At 38.0% G+C, this 23,234-nt stretch overlaps 3 protein-coding genes and 1 long non-coding RNA gene across 8 annotated transcripts in view; 2 read left to right on the plus strand and 2 right to left on the minus strand.

Annotated features, from left to right (window-relative positions):
• The window catches only part of dlx1a (distal-less homeobox 1a), a 34,378-nt gene extending 23,156 nt beyond the window's left edge, over nt 1-11,222 (plus strand). The window contains exons 2-6 of one of the 2 annotated variants that reach the window (XM_088083252.1): nt 4,335-4,409; nt 7,136-7,353; nt 8,493-9,085; nt 9,375-9,574; nt 9,971-11,222. In XM_088083252.1, the coding sequence (XP_087939378.1) occupies nt 8,776-9,085; nt 9,375-9,574; nt 9,971-10,222 (762 nt within the window). In that variant the 5' untranslated portion in view covers nt 4,335-4,409; nt 7,136-7,353; nt 8,493-8,775 and the 3' untranslated portion in view covers nt 10,223-11,222. The remainder of the gene's footprint in view (nt 1-4,334; nt 4,410-7,135; nt 7,354-8,492; nt 9,086-9,374; nt 9,575-9,970) is intronic. The other variant, XM_042495163.2, reaches the window with a different exon arrangement.
• LOC148188508 (uncharacterized) lies at nt 1,201-16,737 on the minus strand. The gene is made up of 3 exons (XR_015777638.1): nt 16,600-16,737; nt 13,679-13,764; nt 1,201-4,457 (listed from the first exon to the last, which is right to left on the minus strand). It is a non-coding gene; the product is annotated as an uncharacterized LOC148188508 (long non-coding RNA).
• A 555-nt stretch (nt 16,738-17,292) lies between these two features.
• On the minus strand, nt 17,293-19,657 carry dlx2a (distal-less homeobox 2a). Its single transcript, XM_042495162.2, has 3 exons — nt 19,095-19,657; nt 18,495-18,679; nt 17,293-18,345 (listed from the first exon to the last, which is right to left on the minus strand). The coding sequence occupies exons 1-3, from the start codon at nt 19,411-19,413 to the stop codon at nt 18,019-18,021; spliced, it is 831 nt and encodes a 276-aa protein (XP_042351096.1). The 5' UTR covers nt 19,414-19,657; the 3' UTR covers nt 17,293-18,018.
• Nucleotides 18,031-23,234, plus strand: part of itga6a (integrin, alpha 6a) — a 41,841-nt gene continuing 36,637 nt past the window's right edge. For all 4 annotated transcript variants that reach the window (XM_042494318.2, XM_088083251.1, XM_088083250.1 and 1 more), the window contains exons 1-2: nt 18,031-18,170; nt 21,521-21,567. The gene's annotated coding sequence lies outside the window, so the exon portion shown is untranslated. The remainder of the gene's footprint in view (nt 18,171-21,520; nt 21,568-23,234) is intronic.

Below are 23,234 nucleotides of genomic sequence, written 5' to 3' on the forward strand. Positions count from 1 at the left end.
ATATGTTAACAAAGCAGTAACTTTCACACAGCCATGAAGAAAAATTAGCTATTATTATTATAGCAATCACAGTAAAATGGTGTGTCCTGATGTCCAACAATACAGCTTTTTTTTTTTTTACAAACTGAAAGCTTTTGAATTAACCACTTTTAGGTTGTTAAACATTACATCAAATTATATTTTAGCCTGATATGTGTGAGAATACATAAAATATGAGAAAACGCTGACAGACCCTTCCCCTACTCTAAAAAAAAAAAAAAAAATGCAAAAAGACAAAACACATAGCCTTCCCTCCTCTTCATAATTGTCATACAGGCCTTTACTACTGCTGAGCTAAATAAAAACCTGCTTGAAAAAAATGAATTTTTGCTCAAATATCACAAGAATTTGATTGAAGGAGCCAATTTGTTTCAGTGTCAAAGTGACCAAACCGTAAAAAGATGACAGCAGATTTCATTGTGAAACAAAGTGAAAACAGCAAATGAAAGAGCCTGTGAGAAGCAACCCAAACAGTTTTATTCTGGCAGTCTTTACATAACCTAAATTTATGATCATATGATTATTGTTTTGTTGTATTCTCTGCTCCCGGACTATTACTGTAGGGACTTGACAACTTGAAAACATTTCTGGAGGCTGTCAGGAAGTGCACAGTGGGGTGCACTGAATTGAGATTGGTGGTTTGTGGGTATGTGTGTGCGCGTGTGTATTTGTGTGCTTCACAAAAGCGCTGCTTAGTATAGGCCTGTGTTGGGACCAAGCTGCTTCTCCATGTTACAGGAGGCACAATCAGGTAGGACCAGGGGGTCTCTGGCTGCCTTGGCCCCCGTAACACACGAGGCTGCTCAATGGGACGGAAGTTATTGGAGGGTTGGGGTGAAACAGATGACATGGTGTGTGACAGAGACTCATCATTTGAGTGTGATACAAGTATTTGAGCTGCAAGGCTGTAATGTTGCGCGGCTTGTCTGGAAAGATTTATTCCAGATTGCAGGGCCTGAGGGTCAGCGGCCGTACATGTGGGAGGCTTCTCTGGGGGAGGGGGCTGCACTCTGGGGGAAAAGGTTGTGGACATAATATAACAACATGTGAGACAAAACCGATTTGTATCTAACTGTCTGTATCTGTAGGCTGAACGTTTTAATGATACATTTCCCAAATATAGAAACAAAGAATTCTCACAAGACATGGTGAAGAGTGAATTAAGCTTTATCTTTTTAATGCAGATATACAGTACATATGTTGAAGACAATACATTACATTTCAAGGCTGCCACAACCAGAACACAATCTATGAAGTAATAAAAATGCTCATCCAAGTTCTGTCAGTATAGTACTAAATATTCCAAATATGCAGGGTTCCCACGGTCATGGAAAACCTGGAAAAGTCATGGAATTTCACAATTACATTTTCCAGGCCTTGAAAATCATTGAAAGTTTAGGAAAAGTCATGGAATTTTGTGTGTAATAGGGGTGCCCAATATTGAATTTTTGACGATATTCAATATGCCGATATTTTCCAACTCATTTTGGCCGATTGCCGATACTGATAAATGCACGTTTTTCCAGAGAACATCAAATCTTGCCTTTAGTGGAATTAACATATTATGCCTACTCTTATTGTAACACAAAATACGGTATTTTGCAAAATGTATATTCTCCAGACAGAACAGTCAAACTAGTTCGACTTAGGTTATATGTTAAACATGCCATATTTATTTTTATGTTAAAGGAAAAAGAAAACTATAAAATTCCTCCCAATTTAACAGGCTTGGATGATGCTCTCCCTAAGACAGTCCTGACAATAGCCAAAACAAGGGTAAATTTAACCTATTTCAAAGTATCAAAGTTGCATAATTAAAGCATCATCTTATCTGCCTGTCATATCTGCTGGAAATGTTCATTCCAGGCCATATAGCAGTATTTCATTTTTGGCCATACCAATTAAAAGCCGATATTATAATCAAATAAAATTGTTACGGTAATTTTTCACATCTTTCCACGTAATGTAACATAACAGCAAATTTATTTTCTGTAGGTGACAACAAAAAGTAGCTCTAAGATGCATCTTTGACATTTTGTTTACCATCATGTACAATTCTTAATTTTCTTGCTGCGTTACGTCTCTCCCATTATGTATAGCCAGCTGAAATTATGTTTAATAATAACTTTATGGAAGTTGGACTTCAGGCTACGCACTTCCTAGAATACAATACATTTCTGCATCCCCAAAACTTGAATTTATGGCCTCGCTCTTGTCTGACAGAAAAAAGCGTCTTTTTTCCTTAGAGGAAATGTTTAATCCAATACCCACTGTGAAAGGAAAAAGTAATGCATATCTCACTATCTCGCCTGTCTCCCGGCGGGATGAAATTGAAATTTTAATGCATTTCAGAGTTTTTCCCCCGAATGGAGAAGCTGATAGACACAGGGATGTCATATTTACAGTATGAACACCCATGGTTTAATGCACTCTACAATACTGCCATCTCCAAGTTCTCCGGAACAAAACATGCTCTTGAACATAAAGGAAAGGCAAAGAAGAAAATTATTCCTCAAGCTTTCTATCAAGCTTCTGCATTCATGGCAAAGTCTAAAGGGCATGTCAGTCCTCCTGCCTCTGAGAGAGGTAATTATCCTTTTCCTGTCAGAGAACAACAAATGATAGCCAACTATGGGGGTGCATTTTCAGGAGCTGAAATTTGTCAATTGGAAGGAGAAGGAGGTTTAATTTTCTGGCAGCTGCATATCTACTTTTATCATGCCTTTTTTCAGTGGTCATTTGTTCCATGTTTTTTTTTTCTATTCACATGAGCCTGCACAGTGCTGTGGGCTTCTGAGGGTGTGTTTATGTGCCCTGCATTAACATACCTATTTATAGTCCTACACTTTCTTACAGTCATCTTTTTTTCTGTTGTGACCATTTCACAGATTATATATTGTCCAAGTAATTTCCCTTTCAGCATCTGTGTTTTTTACCTTTCAGAGAAAGCAGTGAATGGAGGGAAAATTATCACAATTACTCACATAATTGAGCCGTCTTTGTAGCAAGTGCAGCTTCAGTAGCCCTTTTTTTCCATCAGCCAAAATGGTTTCATTATATGGGTTTTTCATATTCCCTGACACAGGGCTCTGCTGAGGGCCTGGCGCGTGGATGAGATGCAGGATGAACAGAGCGAATCATTAAGGTCACAGTAGGAATAATTATCCCAGCTATGGAAAGAGCATCTACAGCCTTTTTTCTCCCCCGGCACAAATGCAGTGTCCACGGTTTTGTTACGAATGGAGCTTCCACCTTCTACTTATACAAAGAAGAGAGGGGGAGAGCAAGACTTGTATCAACATGACAATTTTCCATCATTAAGACTAATGACAGGCACAGACTGTGGGGATCAAGGGGAGCACAAAAAAAGAGAGGCACATTCAGGTGTTGGCTGAGTGCTGACCTCCTTCCTGTCTTTGTTGGAGACTTAACTCTTAACAAAAACTAAAAAGGGGTTTCAGACTAAAGGCGCAGTGGCAGCTGAACGTCAAGCAGCCCGGCTCTCCATGGGCAAATGACTTAATTGGCGAATTTGCATGTTTTCCATTTGCGGGGAAATTAATTCAATAAGACCTACATGTAAAGTATTTAATCAATCGTTGTTTTAGTGTTGGTGAAATAATTTCCCAGCTTATAGCTATGTTATATTCTATTCCTGCAATGCAGCTCCATCACATCATTACACGAATGAGTTGATTAAATTTCTATTATACCTAAAAATGATTTTCTGGTTATCTGATGCACAGATCTTCTCTTAACAGGTGTTACAGGATGCTGTAACATGTAGCAAGTATGAAGCGTCAATGTGACACTAGTTTCTTTTACAGTTTAGCTGAATTAAGTAAAAGCCATATTTTTCCAAGTCCTTTCTCTCCAGCCTTCACTCAGGTAATTGGTCATTTTGCAGCCAATTTCGGGCAGGTTGGATGCTTGCTGCCATGGCCTGACCCCTGCTGCTGCTGTAATGGGGACAGCATTTCTGCCAGTTCGCTGGGGGCTTTTCCACACCGTGACCCCCAGCTTTCTGAGGAGAGAGCTGCTCTGAACACTGAAGGGGGGAAAAAGGAGTTGAAATATTACTCCTGAGCTCTGCAATGTCTTATTACACGTGTTGATTATAGAGTCCTTCTTTTTGCTGAAGTTTTTGCACTTACAGAATTCATTTGCTGGGGAAAAAAAGTCACCTAGGTTCTAAATGTTCAATGTCTGATCTAGAATTATGTAGATTTATAAAGGAGAAAAAATGCTTTATAAAAAATATTAATTATTAATAACTCCTTATTTATTTTTATCAGCAGGCCTCACGATTCAACATCGGTGTATGTCGTCCTCAGAGCAACAAGTCTAGTTTGGAGTCCCAGCAGTATTTGGTCAGTAAACCTCTTCCTGATATGATGCAGTTTCCTTTCTGTCAATGCCTGAAAACAAACAAAACAATCATTATTAATATTAACACCTTTTTTATTGTTTAATTTCTATATAAAACATTAAAAATATTTTTGCTTTCAATAATTTATTCTGTCTATTAAAGGCATAATATGTGATCCAAATATAAAGAAATAGTAGCCTCCAACACTGAGATTTGAAACAGGGGTTGAGACTGCTATGAATCAAACTGACTGACAGATCTTTTTAATTAAATGAATGACAAATTATTGATATATCTTGATGTTTATAAACATAAAAAGCAATTTCTTTTCTTTCTTTTTTTTCTTCTTTTTTTAATTTCAGAAATCAGAGTGTGACCTTACTTGTAGGTAATAAGATAAAATATTCAAATCAGAGTATCAAACAAAAGTAGCCAATATTTTTTTAACACAGTAAATCATTGTGAGACATTAAATTTTGTTTTGACTAAACAAAAAAAAGATAATTTTATTCAAACAGTGAAAAAAAACCTAATTTTATTTTCCCCGTGTCCCTCTTGACCTCTGTGATAATGCAATCAATTAACCAATACGACAATCTTGTTTCTCAGATATTGTGATTCATTTTTTGTTTACATTTAAGTTGGTAAACAAATTCAATCAATTCACATTTTGATGCCACATTGAACATGAAAATAGACGCTGAATCGAGTTAATTGTAGTGCATCTAGTTTGCGTTCATTGACGCTGCTGCAAATTACAGGATGGCAGCAAGCAGCCAAGCCAGAGAGGAAGCAGAACAAAAGGCAATTTCACTTGTTTGATCCACTGCCTTTAAAACGTGAAATAAACCTGCATATAGTGTGACATTTCTGCTGGAAGTCACTCAACGAATTACATTTGCATTTGTAGCTCAGGTCATGTGGTAATAATGTCCATGATGGGCAGTTTCAGACATGATGAGCTGGTGTATTAATGTAAAAAAAAAAAAAAAGACGAAGCATTATAGACCGAGGGAACCATTTATCTTTTGTTATGAATTTATGTATTTGAGATGGATATTTATGCATCATGATGTTGAATCTATGCATCTAACAGATGAGGGGAAAAGGTTGAATTTTTAATTCTATAGAGGCTTTTCTTCCCTTCATTTGCAAACACAAAAGCCAGAAATGATCAAATGTCTCCAGAAATTATTAAACCATGTATTTATTTATTATTACTTTTTTTTTATTATTATTATTCTTTAAACTTGTAATCCTGGGTGGGTGGGCAGGATGGCAGGGAGGGAATAGCTGGGGGGTGAATGGTTGAAATGAAGACACATACATGTTTTTGTACCCTTTTTGTGTGATAAGGACTCTGAAAATCAATAAAATATATTTACCAAAAAAAAATTATTTTATTTTTTAAATAAATTATTAAACCTAAAGCTGAAAAATAAACATCAAAAACAGAAACATATACACCTGCATTTTTTTCTCTATCAGGAAGGGGAATAAAAAAAAAAAACCCTCCCTGCACCTCCAATGACAATAATTAATCAGTGCTCACATGCAGAGTCTGCAGGGTGCACATGGAGCTGTGCCTTCACGCAGCATGGATACACAGTTTACCAACGCACCGCGGTCGGGATAATATTTGGTGGCTGTGAAAATGTGGGTTGGCATGGCAGTTGAGGAGGGCTTTCTATCACCGGCCTGAAATGAAGTCTGTGACATCTTGGCCCGTTTACCCCTCCAACAATCCCCCCCTCCTCTTTCTGTCTCTCCACCTCTGCACTAACCCTCAGGTGAAGAGCAGCAGGTGTTAAAACACCCTCAGCCACAGAGCTACTCACTCCTAATGAGTCCTGCCTCCGCGCTCCATCCATGCATGGAGGACTTTATTTTTAGTGTGGCTAGTTAGAGCCCTGCTGCCATGCTGCAGGACGGACGGACCGCTGTGGTGGCCTGCGCTGCCCTCCTGCCAGCCAGCGCAGGAGTCAAATTATAAATTAAAGTGGTAATATTATCACGCGCCTGCTCGTCCCTAATGACACTGAGGATGGCTTGAGAAAACCACTCAAATAAATAGTTAATCCTTTAGTTTGCAAGCGAATAAACACTTTGTAAATGATTGATTTTGCAATAAAATGAATGATTTATGCTGCATATCTGCTCAGCACCTAAATTACATTTACTTCCAACAAAAAGCCCGTAATTATTAATGCTATTATTAGTAGTATACTCGCGGTGTTATTTTACATTTTTCTGCAAATTCTGCCTCTATTCTGTTAATGGTTTTGCTCACAGCCGCGTGTCAATTTGCAGATACTATAATCGTGGGAAAATAATGACAGTTATCAGTCGCACCCACCAAGTACCCATAAAAATCTGTCCTCTGTTCTGGAAGATGATAATTATTGGTTGTACTGCCATTATCATTGTCGTTGTTGATAGAGGAAATCTTGAAGCATTTTTCGAAAGTAATTCCAGAGAAATCACTTCAAATTGGCCTATTTTAGGGGGACAAGGGACCAGCTTTCGTTATAGCCTTAATATTGCACAGAAATCTTTAAATTCAGGCATCCGCAGCCGCCTGGCACACTGTGGCACATGTGCCGTGATGTCAGCGTCTGCATTTTGATAACACATTTTGCAACTTGCTAGTTCTGTTTTGAGTTCAATTATGCAATTACACTGATAATCGCAGTGACGGAATTTAACTGCCTTTAATTTGTTATTCAGGTGGAGATGGAGGGACTGCGGATGGAGCAGCCAGCCTGTGTTTCTGCTCCGTACAGACACCAGAACAAGAGCTGCAGCCTGCAAATGAATCCTAATAAAATGAAGACCTGCTGGATACTTTGTTCTTCTTCTGTTTTCACCAAGTGCGTCCTATGGAGGCTCTCTGACCCCGGATGGCGCGGATTTATCTGCTCCTTTTCCATCACATGATTTTTAAAGTAAGTTGCTCTTAGCAAAGTTTTTTTTTTTTTTAATATATTGCTTGGTTAAATTCTACCTGCAGGTGCAATCCGTTTGGGCTTTTGGAGGTCTAAACCTGCAGCTCAAGAAAAAAAAAGTCTCCAATGTTAAGTCAGTCGTCAGTTCAATTAAATCAAATGTCCGTGGATAATTATTCTTGTTATAGGCGGTGGGAGGCTGGCCGCACCCCCATCCTCACTTAGATTCATGCTAATCAAAGGTGCCAGTGTTTAACAAAACTCTGACCATTAATTGATTGCGATAGAAGGTGCGTAAAGTCGTTTGAAAAGCATTTAAATGTAATAAGGAAATAGCTTGCATTCATGGCTGTGTTGTAAAATAGTGAATATCTAGGTGGAAATATAATCAGCAATTTCTTACAATTCTATAAAATAATTCATAATTAATGCGATTTTTAGGTTGTTAAAAAAATAGACTATAATTACACATTGTTCTGTCAATTTTATAATACTGTTTTATTAGATTTGCCATTTGTGATGTCCTTACATTTTTTTCTGGTGTTTTAAAACATCACCAGGCCTATATACATGACACAACTAACCTCATTTGGCATCAGAGCACAACTGTTTTACCATCCCACGTGCTGCCAGGTGTAACTGAGACCTCAAGCCACTGTAAGTGTTAAATACATGACTAATTACAGACCTACTTATGAAAATTGAACGGTAGTGTTATGCTAATACACCTTCATCCGGATAGAGCTTTTAAAAAAAGCTTTAATCAAACTGGCCGGTGGAAAGAGCAGCTTTAACGAGGCTGGAATATTATTTAACATTAATGACGCTTTATGTGACATCCGGCACTTTCAATACAATGTGACAAACCTGACTGTACCGTATTATAGAACGCAGTAGCGATATAGAGGACAATGTTTTTTATTTTATTTTTATTGTTTTAATGGATAGTGCTGAGGCAAATGTGGTCAGGTGTTATCACCTTTTACATTATAATTCAATTTTGGTGCTTTAAATTGATGCTATTTGACGAATTTTAAATAATAATAATAATAATAATGGTAGCATAATAATAATAATAGTGAATCTTGACATGTCAAGAGGATATCTTAGGTTTTTGTGGTTTTCCTTGACTTTATCAGATTCTTCGGACCCAGCCCCAGCGTCGCCAATCGGCTTCCCTCTTGGAGAGAGTGGACCAATCAGCGACAGTCTTTGATGAATATTCATGAGTCCGAGATTCAAACCTTTGAGCGAGTTTGTCTTGGTCCACAGCATCATACCTAGGACTTTTCACAGGCACAAACTACATTTTCTTATGAATGGAAAGAGAAAAAATCAGTTCGGCTTAAATTGGGACCCATCCTTCACTGAGATCATAGAAGGAAAACAACAAAAGCAAGACAAGGGGAACCGCCAGAAGAGATGACAATGACTACAATCCCAGAAAGTCTTAATAGCCCTGCCTCAGGAAAAACCGTTTTCATGGAGTTTGGACCCCCGAGTCAACAAATGTCGCCTTCCTCCATGTCTCACGGACACTATCCAATGCACTGTTTACATTCTGCAGGTCATACCCAGCACGACAGCTACAGTCCAGCTTCGTCGTTCCCCAGATCTTTGGGTTATCCATACGTAAACTCCGTCGGCAGCCATTCCACCAGTCCATATCTCAGCACAGTACAGACCTACCAAAACAGCTCGGCACTCACACAGACACGGTTAGAGGAGACAGGTAAGTGTGCAACAGCATCTTTGGATCTTGAAATATGAACTTTCTGTGCTGGCACGGCTTTCATCTGTATACAGTCGTCGCTGCAGCGCAAAGACGACCCAGATGTTGGAATTAGGCTTGGTAATTATTTATTGCGTAACGCTATAAACAATGTATGCAATTAAGGGTAATTATACCTAAAGTACAGCCTGTAAAACTTGCGCTGGAGTATTCATAGCTGCGCAGCACCGTTGGCTTCAATTGCCTGCTCATTTTTTTCCTTCTCTTTGCTCTTTTCTGTTTCTCTCAGCGCCAGAAGCAGAGAAAAACACAGTGGTCGAAGGTGGAGAGGTTCGATTCAACGGCAAAGGAAAAAAGATTAGAAAACCAAGGACTATCTATTCCAGTTTACAACTTCAAGCTCTGAACAGGAGATTTCAACAAACTCAATATTTGGCGTTACCGGAGAGGGCTGAGCTCGCAGCATCGCTGGGTCTCACTCAGACACAGGCAAGTCCACGAGACACACGCACAAATAGCTTCACTCTGCAGCAGCACCGTTACATTTGTTTACACCTTTTTAATCTCATTTCTGTTTTTTCACAAAATGCATTATTTATATAATTGTCCTATTGCTACAATTATATGGAACATCAAACAATAATAATATGTTAAGCGTTTGACACCAAATCCAGGATTTGATTTTTTTTTTCCCTCTGAATATACCCGGACAATAATGTGTTAATATCAATGACATTATAATATAATATCGTAATCAAGGGCAAGATATTAATATTCCATTTGTTTCTCTTTAATTTGTACAATGAAATCTGCTGCGTGCTTAATTCATTCATAACTCCCATTTAGAGAATTTTATAATCCAAACAATTTCCTTTATCTCTCCAGGTGAAGATTTGGTTTCAAAATAAACGCTCTAAATTCAAGAAACTGATGAAGCAAGGCGGTGGCACGATTGACACCAACGCTTTAGCTACCGGCCGTGGACTGTCGAGCGGCTCTCCCTCGGTGGCACCTGTCTGGAGTTCGCCGACCACCGTGAAGACTTCGGTGGGGACAACCGGATCTTACATTCCCAGCTACACCTCATGGTATCCAACCACACACCAAGAGTCTATGCAACAGTCACAGCTCATGTGAACAGAGACCTCAGCCCTCGACTCTGCCATGGCTCGTGTATCAGGATGGTGAAGGGGCCTCAGCGCGGCCCAGCACTGATAATACACAACAACAACAACAACAACAACAACAACCCCGGAGTTTGCTGCCGCGTGCCGCCAGCTGCAGTGGCCTCCCCATGACGGCACGCAGCGTGAAAGAAGGAGAAGAAGGAGGGCGCCGAGACTAAAAAGGCACGTAATGCGCCCAAGGGCAAGTCTGTGACAGTCAGCGGAAATCGTAGACAAATGGATCCTTTTTTGGCTGCTGTTTATCACTTTTGTGTCAGTTTCTATTTTTTTTTTAATCATATTTGTGTGAGTTATTCTGTTCATGAGAAAACACGTGTTTGTTTACACCAGATGTTAGGCCCAAAGTGACCGGAAATCAATCTGCATTAATTAAGAGTTAAAGGTCTATTAGGCCATAGGGGTGTTTCTTTAACCAAATAATGAGAATTAATAAACCATTATGCTTACAGCACATTCAACCACAGGGCATATTGTGCAAAGCCTCAAAACGCTACTATGTTGTTTATATGTGTTTGTTATTTAAGTTAAATTATTCAGACTATGTTTTCTGTTGAGGTCGGTCTGTGTTCATTTTGTAAGTGTGTTTTGAAATAACAACACTGTGTTGTTAATGCTGCACTAACGCAAGCAAAGCTTTTCTATGCCGTGCCCCGATGTTATGTGAAAAAAAGTAAAAGGCCTGACAATTTGCTGCTTTAGAAAAAAAAAATCCCGAGGGTGAGCAGCTCATTTGTCACTGTATTTTGTACATAATTTTCAGATTTGTTTTTGTGCTGTACTGGATACGCTGTGAAACAGGGTTTTAGGCTTTCTGTATTCGTCGAGATGTGTTTAGTCAACATAGAAAATATTTAGTTTTGTATTGATCACTTTAATTTATTTATCTGTTTCTGAAGTTTATGTACATAATGTGCAAAGTTTCAAAAGCAGTAAAATAATGATTTAAATTATGTCAAGAAAGGTGTCTGATTCAACCACCTCCCCTACCCCTCCACTCCTCAGCCCTCCTCTCACGTGCAAAGAAAGGCTTCAGCATGGTGCAGGTTTAATGTGAGCTGACACAAAGCAGTATCGTGTTGGTTATTGTAGCAGACACTGTGTGAGAGCGTTTGTGTGAGCTGCAAAAGGCTCGTCGCTTAGATTTATGGTCGTGTTTAGCATAAAGCCTACATGGGTTCCTGCTGCTGCCGCTCACTGGTTGCAGATGTTGTCAAACCTCTGGAGTGACTTAAGAATAAGAAATCTGACGTTGCATCTAAAAAAAAAATGCGTTAAACAAGACTTTCGATGCATCTGTGAAAATATAATTACCGCTTTATTTTACATAGGCTATTAACTGGAAAATACACAGATCTTAAACTTAAAAAAGGCAGAGACCACTGGCCGATATAAACTTCATCTTTTCTATCACCGCCATTAGCCGTCGCGTCGCGGGAGACCTTTCATTCAACAACATCGCTTATTTCTTTTCAGCTTTTCTTAAAGATAATCTTCCTTCTATTTGTCTTCCGACAATCCCCATTTTCTGCCCTGAATGGGAGAGATCAATTGTGTGTGTTAAGTGAATAATCGCGCCCGAGGCAGGTGCTGCAAAAAGACTGGATGAGCACGCGGGACACAGGGCGGATCAGATGGAGATCAGTGAAAGTGGAAAGTTCAAAGGCCCTCTTGTTAGGGCTTCACACTTTAGTCATTCGCTCTAGTTACGCAATCGTGCGCCTCTTTTAGATCGTAAAATGTGATCACATGCTAGTTTGGTTGGATATTAAAAATTTTTTTTTAAAGGCTTGCATTTTATTTATTATCATTTTTGGAAAATGACAATTGAAACATACTGTCCTTGACACAGGTGGAGTTGGCTGTTAATTTAAACTGCATAAACACGTGGTTACACATGGAGAAAATAATAATAATAATAATAATAATAATAATAATAATAATATTAATAATAATAATGTGACACAAAAGAACACCCAACAAAACAGAGAGTGAGGCAAAATATTCGAGAAAGCCATACAATGTATTTGAATCTGAAATGTTACTGTTTGTGCCTGAGAAGAAACATAGAATAAAAGAAAAATTCATTGTAAATGCGTGACTTGTAGCAATACTCGCTCTCCTCCAGCTGCAATGGCTCCATGAATATATACATGTTTTGCAATTATAATGACAAATTTGATGCAATTTGTGCGGTCTGCAGAGCATCCCTTTAAGAGGCGAGTCTATAGAGGTGCATCAAAAACCGAGCACTTAATTCTTTTCTAATTTGTTTCATGTTCCATTTTTTTTTCATTATCAAAAATGCAACCACAATTTATTATTCTTCTTCTTATTATTATTATTATTATTATTATTATTACTACTACTATTATTATGTGGATGTTGGCTTTTTTTATTCTTGCAAAACGAATCTGCTTCAGAGGAACTAAAAAGAAACAAAAAGAAATGCTCTGGCCTAGTTTATCTATTGTCTGCTCCTTGTATAACATTTCTGTAACATCCTTGACTATTGTTATTATAATACAAAGCTCAGAGCATACTCGGTCCTTTGTGAGAAATTCTACAGAAGTAAAATAGGCCTATGTATATTTCGATAGCATTAAGAAAGAATATGTATTGTGCTGCTGCTAGTGAACATAAATCTGTCTACCTAGCCGCAGAAAGGCGCAGCTGCACATCCAAGAGGGTCAGCGTTATTTCGCTGTATTCTCCCCTTGATTATACGAGCTGAGCCCATCAAACCCAGCATAATTACAGTAATTTCGCCCTTATTTATTCTAATGCAGTTTCCTATCTCTGAGGTAATTATGAGCATTTTTTTTCGCACGGAGGATCTTTCTGCGTTGACAAAAGAGATGGTGCTCTGAAAGAAATGTGCTGCTGCAATAGAAAAAAAAAATATAGCGAAATAGGTGAGCTGCCATTTCGTCACTGTTCCCTTAGACTTAGCCTATGTGTAAGGCTGGCAAATTGCTTGCAGGTGTACATCAGGGAGTTGTCAATGCGAAGAGGCTTCAAAATTAGCAAAGCACAATGTAAGAGTAATGAGAGCAGCGACTAGATTAAAGAACAACTTGTGTGTCTCCCCTTCCTTACATTTCCTTTCGGTGTGAACAGCTTTCTTTGCTTTGGGACTTTTTTTCCCCACAAAGCAGCACATTGAACACCGGAGACTTTTATTTTTAAAACCAAAGTTACGAGATGAAATAAGATTTTGCTCGTAAAGAATCAGTCTTTTAAATAGTTTTATATCATAAAAGAATATTCACAGATTTGCTGGCATGGAGGGAAAAAAGGATAAATTATGCCTGCAACGAGCCTGTTTCCTGTTTTTGCGCATCTCAAACGCATTCAGTCGTCGCGCTACAGTCAATGAACATTTAAGAAATAGATATTTAATACACACCTTTCGGCTTGAAATGAAGGGACAAGCTCCCTCTTAGGGTTTTGCAGGAATCAGCATGGAGGCAGATGAGCAGCAGCAGCAGCATCCTGCAGCAGACACAAGATAAGCGCTTAAATCCAACAAAATGTGTCCCATGTGCTGGTCTGAGCTATAGCAGCAGAGTTCAGAATATGACTGAAAATGTCTGCTTTATTTCCCCTCTTTATAGCTGATGGGGAAAAAAATGTAGATTATTAGCATAAATGTTTACTCCTCATTACGCTGATGACATTGTGCACTCGAGATCTTGGTAATCTTTGGGGGAAATTATGAGTAATTTTTTTAAAATTTAAAGCAGCAGTTACCATGCAATTCAGGCTAATTCTGCGTAGGCTCCACACGGATATAATTATCATCGAGTCAAGATGTTAGGCTAAAAACTATGCATTGATATTCCCCATTTATTATGTACATACAACTTTGACAATGTTGATGCTTGAAATAGCGGGAAATTGTCTTGTGTAAAAATAACACCCCATATTAGGACATCTAAAATTGCGAAGAATTATATAGTAATTGCAGGCTTTCAGATTTGAAAGCCAGAATGCTCAAACCAGAACAAATGTGGATGAAATTACACATCGGGGTATAAATTAGGATAGGGGGTATGGCATTTACAAGTTGCCTGGAGAAATGCAAAAGTATAAACCACAGCAGCTCTAATCCACGAAGGAAGTCACATTAAGAACCAGAAAACATCCACATCCATTATTATTATTATTATTATTATTATTATTATTATTATTATTATTATTATTATTATTATTATTATTATTATCATTGCAAAAATCGATCAATATATTGTTCATACAGTGCTGATTACTTCACTGGCCTACCTTCATAAATAAAGGCATACATGAGTGAATAGTTAAAGGCAAACCAGCTGTATTGTCATCATACACTGTAAAAATACAACTTAAAAATGACAAGTGAAATTGCCTTGTTCTCTCTAAGTGTTAGCAACTTCAGTAAACCAAGTCAGTCTGACTTAACTTGATCATGACAGAGGATTTCGTCAATGATGAAGTTAGGAGATCTGCAAGTTCAGTTTTGTTAACATGGTAAAGAAAACACAAATGTGATTTACTAGTTTGAAACCAGAATACAGATCTATAGCTCAGTAAGCTTGGTTTACTGAAGTTGCTAGAACTTAGAAATATGTATTTAATTTAACTCGTCATTTTTAAAAGTTGCAACAGCTTAGCAAAGTTATGTAAATATAACTAAATTTTAAGTAAAATTAACAATAAGGTAAATTAAACATAAATTAAGGCTAAGTTATATTTACTTACATTTTTCAAGGCAACCACTTTCTTAGATTTTTTTAACGTACAATCAACTTGTCAGATTTTACAGTGTATCATGCAGGCCTGTCATGATGCATGCATTTATACTATCTGCACTCTAACAGTATAGTCAAATCAAATCTACAAAGGTCATCACAAAGGTAGGCCATATACTGCCCTCTCTTCATGTAGATGTGTTGGAGCACAGCACAGACCTGCTGCACGCCTGAGATCTGATCCTGTCAGCTCCAGGGAGGAGGCTCCATCATGGAGATATAGCAACCGCTGACAAGCTACAGTCCTAATTATGTACAAGGAAACGATCCTACTTTATGGCCCGTGGTTGTTTGAAGGGAAGCGTGTGGGATAGACAGTGATGATCATGAATGAGAACTAAGTGATGGGACTGTGTATTATTAATACCCCCTCCCCTCTGCCCATCAAAATAGCTCTGATAAAATAGCTACAATAAAACAGACTTTCCTGGCAGCAATAAGTTGAGTTTTTGGACGTGTGCCTCTGTTTACCATTTAGCACACTCACTTTAAAATTTGATGAGTTGATCTGACTTCAAACAGTTTGGAAACCGATTGCCTTGAAAAGGGTAAGTAAATATAACCCTTTACATTATGTTTATCTATTTGTAAGGTTTACTTACATTTTTGATGTAATTATTTCATTTTGCAAAGTGAACTTACAAATGACAAGTGAAAATAACTTGTTCTTTCTAAGTGATGGTAGCTTTATCAAACCAAGTTAGTCTGACTTAACTGAACAGTTGTATAGTATTTGAAACTGATTGCATTTGATAAGTAAGCACAACAAAGAATTATTAGTTCATAGGATTATTTTCATTTTAACAAAATGCCATTCTTAGCATCTTAAGACAAGACCAGTGTTTGCATGAAACACACAAAATTATACAATCAAATTTTATATCCTTATAAAAAATCTTTATGGAATCAAAAGTATTCAGACTAAATATTTCTCTTTGATTTAAGATTTTTACAAGATTCTATGTCAGTTCTTTTTTTTTTTTTTAAATCACAAACAGATCACAAATCAATACTCAATCTAGCTTCAGCGAACTTGCAAAATACATAAAACGTCTGTTAAGTCACATGCATGGTTTACTTAAAACCTTAAGGTGCTGTTATATCAGTTTTATTTTTATAAAATTAAGATCAGCTTGTGAGTTTACAGTGCAGGCCCCATGAGCCACGTAAATAATGTAGGTCAATCTGCTCCTCTTCGGATATCAGATGCTTTACTTGTGAGACGTGAGAAATGTTTCCATGATGTTGTAGCTCCGGGCTGTCTTGGACCTAGTTCCTCTCTTTTTCTCTTGTTAGGCTGAGTTCATAAAACGTCTGGAAAGCGGCTCTCTGACTCCACAGAGTCTGAGGAGCTTGTGCTCATTCATACCCACCCTCATCTTCCCCTCTCGCACGCCAAGGCGTGTTGTTATGCTGCCTCCCCCCTCCACTGATCCTGCGCCCCGGGCCTCTGCCTCCGCCTGCCTGAATGAGCCCCGGTTCGGCTAATCACCCGCTGACAGAACCGGGTAAAATAACCCAGGACAGCTTGAGGACTTACCTTAGCTTACTTGTCCACGTTTGTGATAGCACCTTCTAGTAATTAAAAACAGTATCGTGCTTAAGAAAAAGCTTTTAATCAGTAAAACGTTGGCTAGCGTAAAAAGTAAACGTCCGCCTAGCTTAAAGTTCAGCCGTCCTGACGAACTTAGCTAACGGCTAGCTCTCGTGGAGCAGGGTTGCCAAGCGACACAACTAGAGGTTAGCATAATATGCTAATTTTGCTAGCTACATGTGTGCATTTATCATGCAATTTTCAACGAGTTTCAGCCCCTTACAACCAGATTACAGGTAACTATAGTTTAAATAAATCACTGTAACATGTTTGTGCCAGCCTGGTTCGACAAAATAAATGGGTGCGTTTCCCACAACAGGCTAAATTTGTTGTGTAGGTAAAGCTAACGTTACGCTAATGTTTTACAAATAACAAAGTCATTTGATCTGGGAAGATCACACAGCTCTCAGCAAGCATCAGTTGTATTCTCAAAAAAAATGTTGCAATATTACAAAATAGCTTTAAAATAAAGTGGGATAAAATAACACAAAACCAGGTAAAATAAATGATGCGTTATTATGGTCTTTGTAGAAGGAATAAGCTAACACAAATTAATCCCATTCATTCATTAAATAGCTGTTAGAAAAGAAAAAAAAATACGTACGCACTGAAAACGATTTTGGAAAGAAAAGGAGGGATACATATTCACAGAGAACATTTTTATTTAAATAACGTCTGACCATATATGTGGAACATTGCTAAAATAAATAAGACAAAAATACAATTAAGTGTGATACAAGTAAATCAGAGGGTAGGACAATCAGTAGCTTACGGTGGTTAATGGATTTGCACCAATAGCCTAAAAAAAAGAGTCAATGCGACATAGGTTATCAAAAAAGCTGTGGTAAAATATTTACAAACGTGGATTCAGACACTTACCCCCCATGTGGGCCTATATTGAAATCAACTTATGACATAAGGAATGGATAAAGGTACGCTGTTTTAACGCACAACAAAATGAGGTCATATTGAAAAAGGCACGATACAGTTAATAACTTGTGCTACATTTGATTTGTGACAGCTTGTCCTGCGATGAATGTTTTGTTTTTGCAGAAATGGCAAAAAAAGTGACGTCCGCGTAAAAGCAGGCTTGCGCCCAGGCTGTGATTGCTTTGGGTAATAGTGGTTCATTCATCCCTCGACATAAACAAAATAAATAAATACAAAAATAACTGTAGAAATCTGTGTCTACCATTTACCAGTGCGAATACTGGCAAGGTCCATGAGCCTGTCCGGCTCCATTAATTTCTCCTAGGTGCTTGCGTGTTAAGTTGACGCAAACACGAGGTCTGTAAAATGAAGGTATTGGCATTTTTTTCACCAGTATTGTCCGATTTAAACCCGATTTTTATGTTGTTGTTTGTTTCAGAATATCGTCCCAGCGCTTATGGCGGAGTTGTGGTGGTGCTGGATCAGAGGAGGCTGCAGATGCGTGGTAGAGTTCGTGGTTGAGTACCAGGAGTAGTTTGCCAAAAACGACGAGGGCGCAGTCGTGTTGGGAGGGCTGCTGCTCTGAGGTAAACTGGAGTTGACACTGTTCATTCTTTGAGTCTGTGGAAAGTCCCAGGCAGTAGTTGGCGGAGACGTGCAGGGGGGAGATTCACTAGAAGCAACATGTTGCTCGGGGGGGATTTCTCCACTTTTCCACAATTTCTTGAACTTTGAACGGCGGTTTTGGAACCAGATTTTGACCTGAGAGAGAAACGGATACAAGCAGAAAATTGATTAACATTATTTTCCTCTGAAATCTCCGCATTTAAAAAATAAATTAAAAATATCTATTTTCACATAAGAGAGTGGATATTTGACATCGCATGAATCCATGTCTTAGATGCACCCACCTGTGTTTGCGTAAGGCCCAGCGACGCTGCCAGCTCGGCCCGCTCCGGTAGAGCCAAATACTGCGTCTTTTGAAACCTCCGTTGAAGTGCAGCCAGTTGGAAGCTGGAATAAATGGTTCGAGGTTTCCTAACCTTCTTTGGTTTTCCATTAACCATCCGGATTTCTGGCTCGCTCTCTTCTTTCTCTGAGGGAACATTCAAAAACAATTCACGTTATACATTAAGGATATTTCAGTTTTTAGTTGCATAGAGCTTTTACGCATTTTGCACGGTCATCTGCTTTGTATAAATATGTGTGCAACTTGTGATTAATTTGTTTTTTTTAAATCCGTTTTGTGTATTATTGAACCAATAGGGAAAAAAAAATCAAAAGTATTTTTTTTGCTTGAGATTTGTGCCTAAAATTAACCGAACATCCACTATCAGTGTTTTGTGCGCGTCTGTGATAGACAAGCAGCCTGTGTGTCTAATAATTTAGGACCACATAACTATCTTATCAGTTATGTTTTATACATGAATCAGCTCATACATTACAAGTTCAATCTCAAGCAAAAGCATTAAATTCATTGACATATATTTTAAAAGAAGGAGCCTTCTTACCTGTATCGGCTGGAGTAGGAGATGAGTTGGAGCCGTAGGAGCTGTATGCACCATAAGATGAGTTGAAACCGAGATCGTATGACTTTGCGTTGTATGGCACAGTGCTCGTGGCGTTGCCGTGATACTGGTAAGAGCCGAGTTGGCCAAATGGAGACCCTGCGCAATGGCCAGGCTGTTGGCTGTTGTAATAGCTGCTGTCCGTCGCCGTGGACACCGGCAGAGTTGGGGACTCCTGCGACTTGTGCAAGCTGTGGTAATTGCTTGAGGTAATCTGGTTCGAATGCATATCAGTATTTAAGTTCTCAAAAACCCCAGTCATCTTCGAGTTGGGAGCGCAGCAGCTTCGTATAAACCTATGCGCAAAAATCACAAAATTGTTGCGAAACTGCGAGCTGAAAACACGACTCAAATCTTGGACTGATGACACCTTTTCGTGAATCGAAACGCATCCCCCGTGTAAACTGTGGCAAAATCAGCGGAAGGTGTGGCCCTCTCTCTCTCAGTGGCCTGTGATTATCTGCTACGGTCGGTGGTGGGAGCGCATTTATGAGAGGGTGAGAGGGAGAGCTACTGTGTCTGAGGCAACCAATGAGTAAGGGCTGCACGACTGACTACTCCCCACCGCGTCCACCCTCCATTATTTGTGCAGGTCTGTCTGTCCCGGTTGTCTGCAGAGAGGTCTCCATCAAAAGCATCTCAAAACAATCAGAGAAAGGTACCATGACTAAACCCGCAGGCCCAACAGGGTCTTTATCCTGCAGATTAAGTGTATGTTCCCCGTGCGCCATCGGCTATACATCTATAAAATGCACCTTCAACATATGGATAACATATTCCACACAGCAGCAAAAGGCACCATTAAATCACTGCCGCAATTAGTTTTCACTGGCATTGCGGTTAGCCCTCTTCATTTGAATTTCACGCTTGTCAGTAAAGCAGATTTATGCTCGTTTTTCAGTTAGTTTTGGTGGAACCACAGGAGTTTTTGCTGTACTTAGATCATTGCGTTTTTCTCTTAAACAAACCAAAGAAAACTAAGTGTAAATTAGGTTTTACCACACAGAGAAAGGGAGGGACACTGGGGGCAGGTCAAAGGGGGATCTAAATGTGTTGATACTAAATTAAACTCTGAGTTATGCTGAAGGTGGCGACTTCAGCAGATAGCAACAGCGTCCCCAAGTGTTAGAAATCTGACTTACAGCCATTTTCCCTTTTGCGTTTCCTTTTGTTTGCGTTAACTACACAACAGAAACTTGAACCTCTGTATAAACTACCTCCTCCTGTGTGTAGATGTTCAGATAACTGTGGCTCACCACCAGAACTTCACATGGTGTCCAAAGTGGTAGTTGTATTGAAGTCCATGTGATAGAAGAGTTGTTTAGTGGCCTGTGTTTCACCGCCACAAGATGTCAGCATAGTTCCTTTTATCAATAAAGCTGAGTTAATCAATTTTCTGTAGTGGCACTGCATGTATTGGCCAGACTGATCTGCAAATATTGGACACTTGGAAGCCTGAGCAATCAAGCCTGGCTTGATTTCTTTAACAAACAACAAAAAAAAAGACAAAAAAAAAAACAAAAAAAAAAACTGTAAGAAGCCAATGAGCAACTCAACAAGAAATGGCCCAAAATTACCAAGAAATTAATTAAAAGTTGCCAGAAAATTACATGAAAAGCAGAAATAAATAAATAAAAGCTAAAGAACAAAAGGAAACATGAAAATTACATATAGTATTTTACACATAGTATTTTCTCAGGTTCTATAGGTTTTAATTCTTGAAAGGTGTCTGAAAACAGTACAGCAAAACTGATGTTGATCCAGGTATCTTTATGAAGCTCATCTGTCTGTTAGGAATATGTTGAAGTATGGTGACTTTGAGTGTTTTTGTTTGGTCCAGAATACTATACTTTTTTATATCTAAAATTATGTTTCAGAAAGAAAACAGATTTTTTTTTTAGCATTTTCTTAAGGTCATCTTCTTTTTCTTTCTTTTTTTTCTAACTTTTCTTATATGTTGCTTATTTTAAGGTAACTTATTTGTATCTTTTAAGCAAGTTCTTGGTTGTTGTTGTTGTTTTTTTTTTTTGTTTTTTTTTTACCATTTCTTTATAAGCTGACATACATGTCTTCTAACTGATTACTTAAGAGTGACAGGCATAATACAGAAAATATAGTTTAGCTTTTTTGTTTTTTTTCACCTGCCAATCTACTGCTCCACACCAATAGGTGGCGGTAATGCACATAGAAGCTGAAGGGAGAAGGGAGTCACACTTCCCTTTCTGTTCCTCTTAAACTCAAATTAAATGGTAAAACTAGGCTGTACTGATCAAATCAATCATCAAATATAAACCAAAATTACATTACTGTGTTGCCTTTGCCTGATATCAAAAATAACTTATTCTAACTCTGTTTCCATTTTTTTTCAGCCAACTCAAACTTAATGGACAGGGTGGATTCAAAGTTCTGGACCCAGGCAAGTGCTCCCTATTTTACACTTAAAATGTCTTCAAAAACATATTTTACTTCAGTGTTTGTCTATAATAATATTACGAAAATGTATGAACAAAAATTTGGTGCCATAACGTTACTGTTTTGTGTATTGTAAAAACGAAAGCTGAAAATACTGAGATCAAATTGTAAAACAAAACAGCACTGATGAAATATGAACCAATATTGTGATACTGTATTGCCTTTTCAGTGTCTCAGATATTTTATGAAATACATTAATTTTTCACTAGTAAACTGTAGATCTATAGAATATGATTTAACTATAATTCTTTTAATATTTGTTACAAACAAACCCACTGCCATATTGCTTCCTGTGGATTTTCTTTTGTTTTTTATAACATATATGTAAAATCAAGATGAATTCCAAAAATGCATACAGATACATAAAAGGAAAAAACAACAACATATAAACACATAAAAAATAAATACAGAAAATGAAAAGACAAAAAACTAACCAAACAAACAAACAAACTAACCAAAATACATTACATTCATAATGCCATGGTTTGTGTTACATGCATGGTATTTTTTCATTAAAAAACTTACATTCCTTATAACCTTTTTGCTCTTAACCTCAGCTAACAGGGTGCTGTATTGCTGGAAATCATTAATAAGGTGCAGGGAAGTTGGCTTAATTTCTGACCATTTTTTAATGATAAAGAGTTTTCAAAAAATAAAAAGTTGCATGATATGTATTTATGCATTTGTTATTTGCCATCTTGTCTTGCCTAAAGTATAGCATTACATCAAGGATATGTATTGCAACATCCTATGTTTCTTTTTTAGAAATATGGCAACATCAGTCCAAAACATCCTGGTGTATATAATGTACAATACAACATACACTGAAAAAATAAATGACAAATACTATCAAAAATCTCATTTATTATCAATATCTAGCCTGAATCTTTTTATCACAAGCTTTTCTGGAAAAATTCTGTGTAATACCATGAATGATACTTTCTTAAACTTGTCATTTATTCAGTATTTATCACAATTTTCATGCTTTTTCTCACTGTATATCATTAAAGTAGCTGAAGGGACAATAACATAACTTATTGAGTTTGTGATATTTTTTTTTAGATCACTTATTAATTATTATTATTATTATTAATATTTTTTCTGTGGGAAAAATGGCAAATCTCACATTATGTCCTCCATCACCCATCAGTAGGAGCATTGAAGCGCATTGCATTCTGGTAGTTGTAGGTTTTCTACCTCTTGACCAAAAGTGAATGCCATAGCTCAGTCTAGCTTCATAAAAGTCAACCTTTCCTGCAGCGAAACACCTCTTAAACAGAAAACTTTATACAACAGAATAATTATCCTTTTTGATCCATTTCATTGCACATTGTTGTTATTCTCTTTTATTCTGCCCATTTGTTATTGACGGCATGATGAGACCCCTATATCCAGTACAGGGAGGCTTCTATCTCCCCATTGTTTTCCTGAAAGGCAAGCAGTCCTCTCCCACCGTGGGCCAGTGGGGCTACATGTCACTGCTCATTAGTGGAGCACAGTCTCTGTATTCAGCTGCCGGGCATCAGAGCCAGAATGAGAAAAAAAAAAAAAAGATCCAGTCAGAGTCACGTAGAAGCAGGAAAGGACTCTAATTAAGTATTCTCATAGTTA

Source organism: Plectropomus leopardus, chromosome 10 (genome assembly GCF_026936395.1).
Source record: "Plectropomus leopardus strain MGB_pleo_1.0 chromosome 10, ASM2693639v1, whole genome shotgun sequence".
Taxonomy (NCBI): Eukaryota; Metazoa; Chordata; class Actinopteri; order Perciformes; family Serranidae; genus Plectropomus; species Plectropomus leopardus.

Excerpts from the sequence above, each read along its gene's own strand:
- dlx2a (XM_042495162.2), bottom strand. The coding sequence starts at position 19,413 with ATGACTGGGGTTTTTGAGAACTTAAATACTGATATGCATTCGAACCAG. Across the intron at positions 18,680-19,094 it reads TCCTACTCCAGCCGATACAG|AGAAAGAAGAGAGCGAGCCA; the intron begins GTAAGAAGGCTC and ends ATGTTCCCTCAG. Across the intron at positions 18,346-18,494 it reads TGGGCCTTACGCAAACACAG|GTCAAAATCTGGTTCCAAAA; the intron begins GTGGGTGCATCT and ends TTTCTCTCTCAG.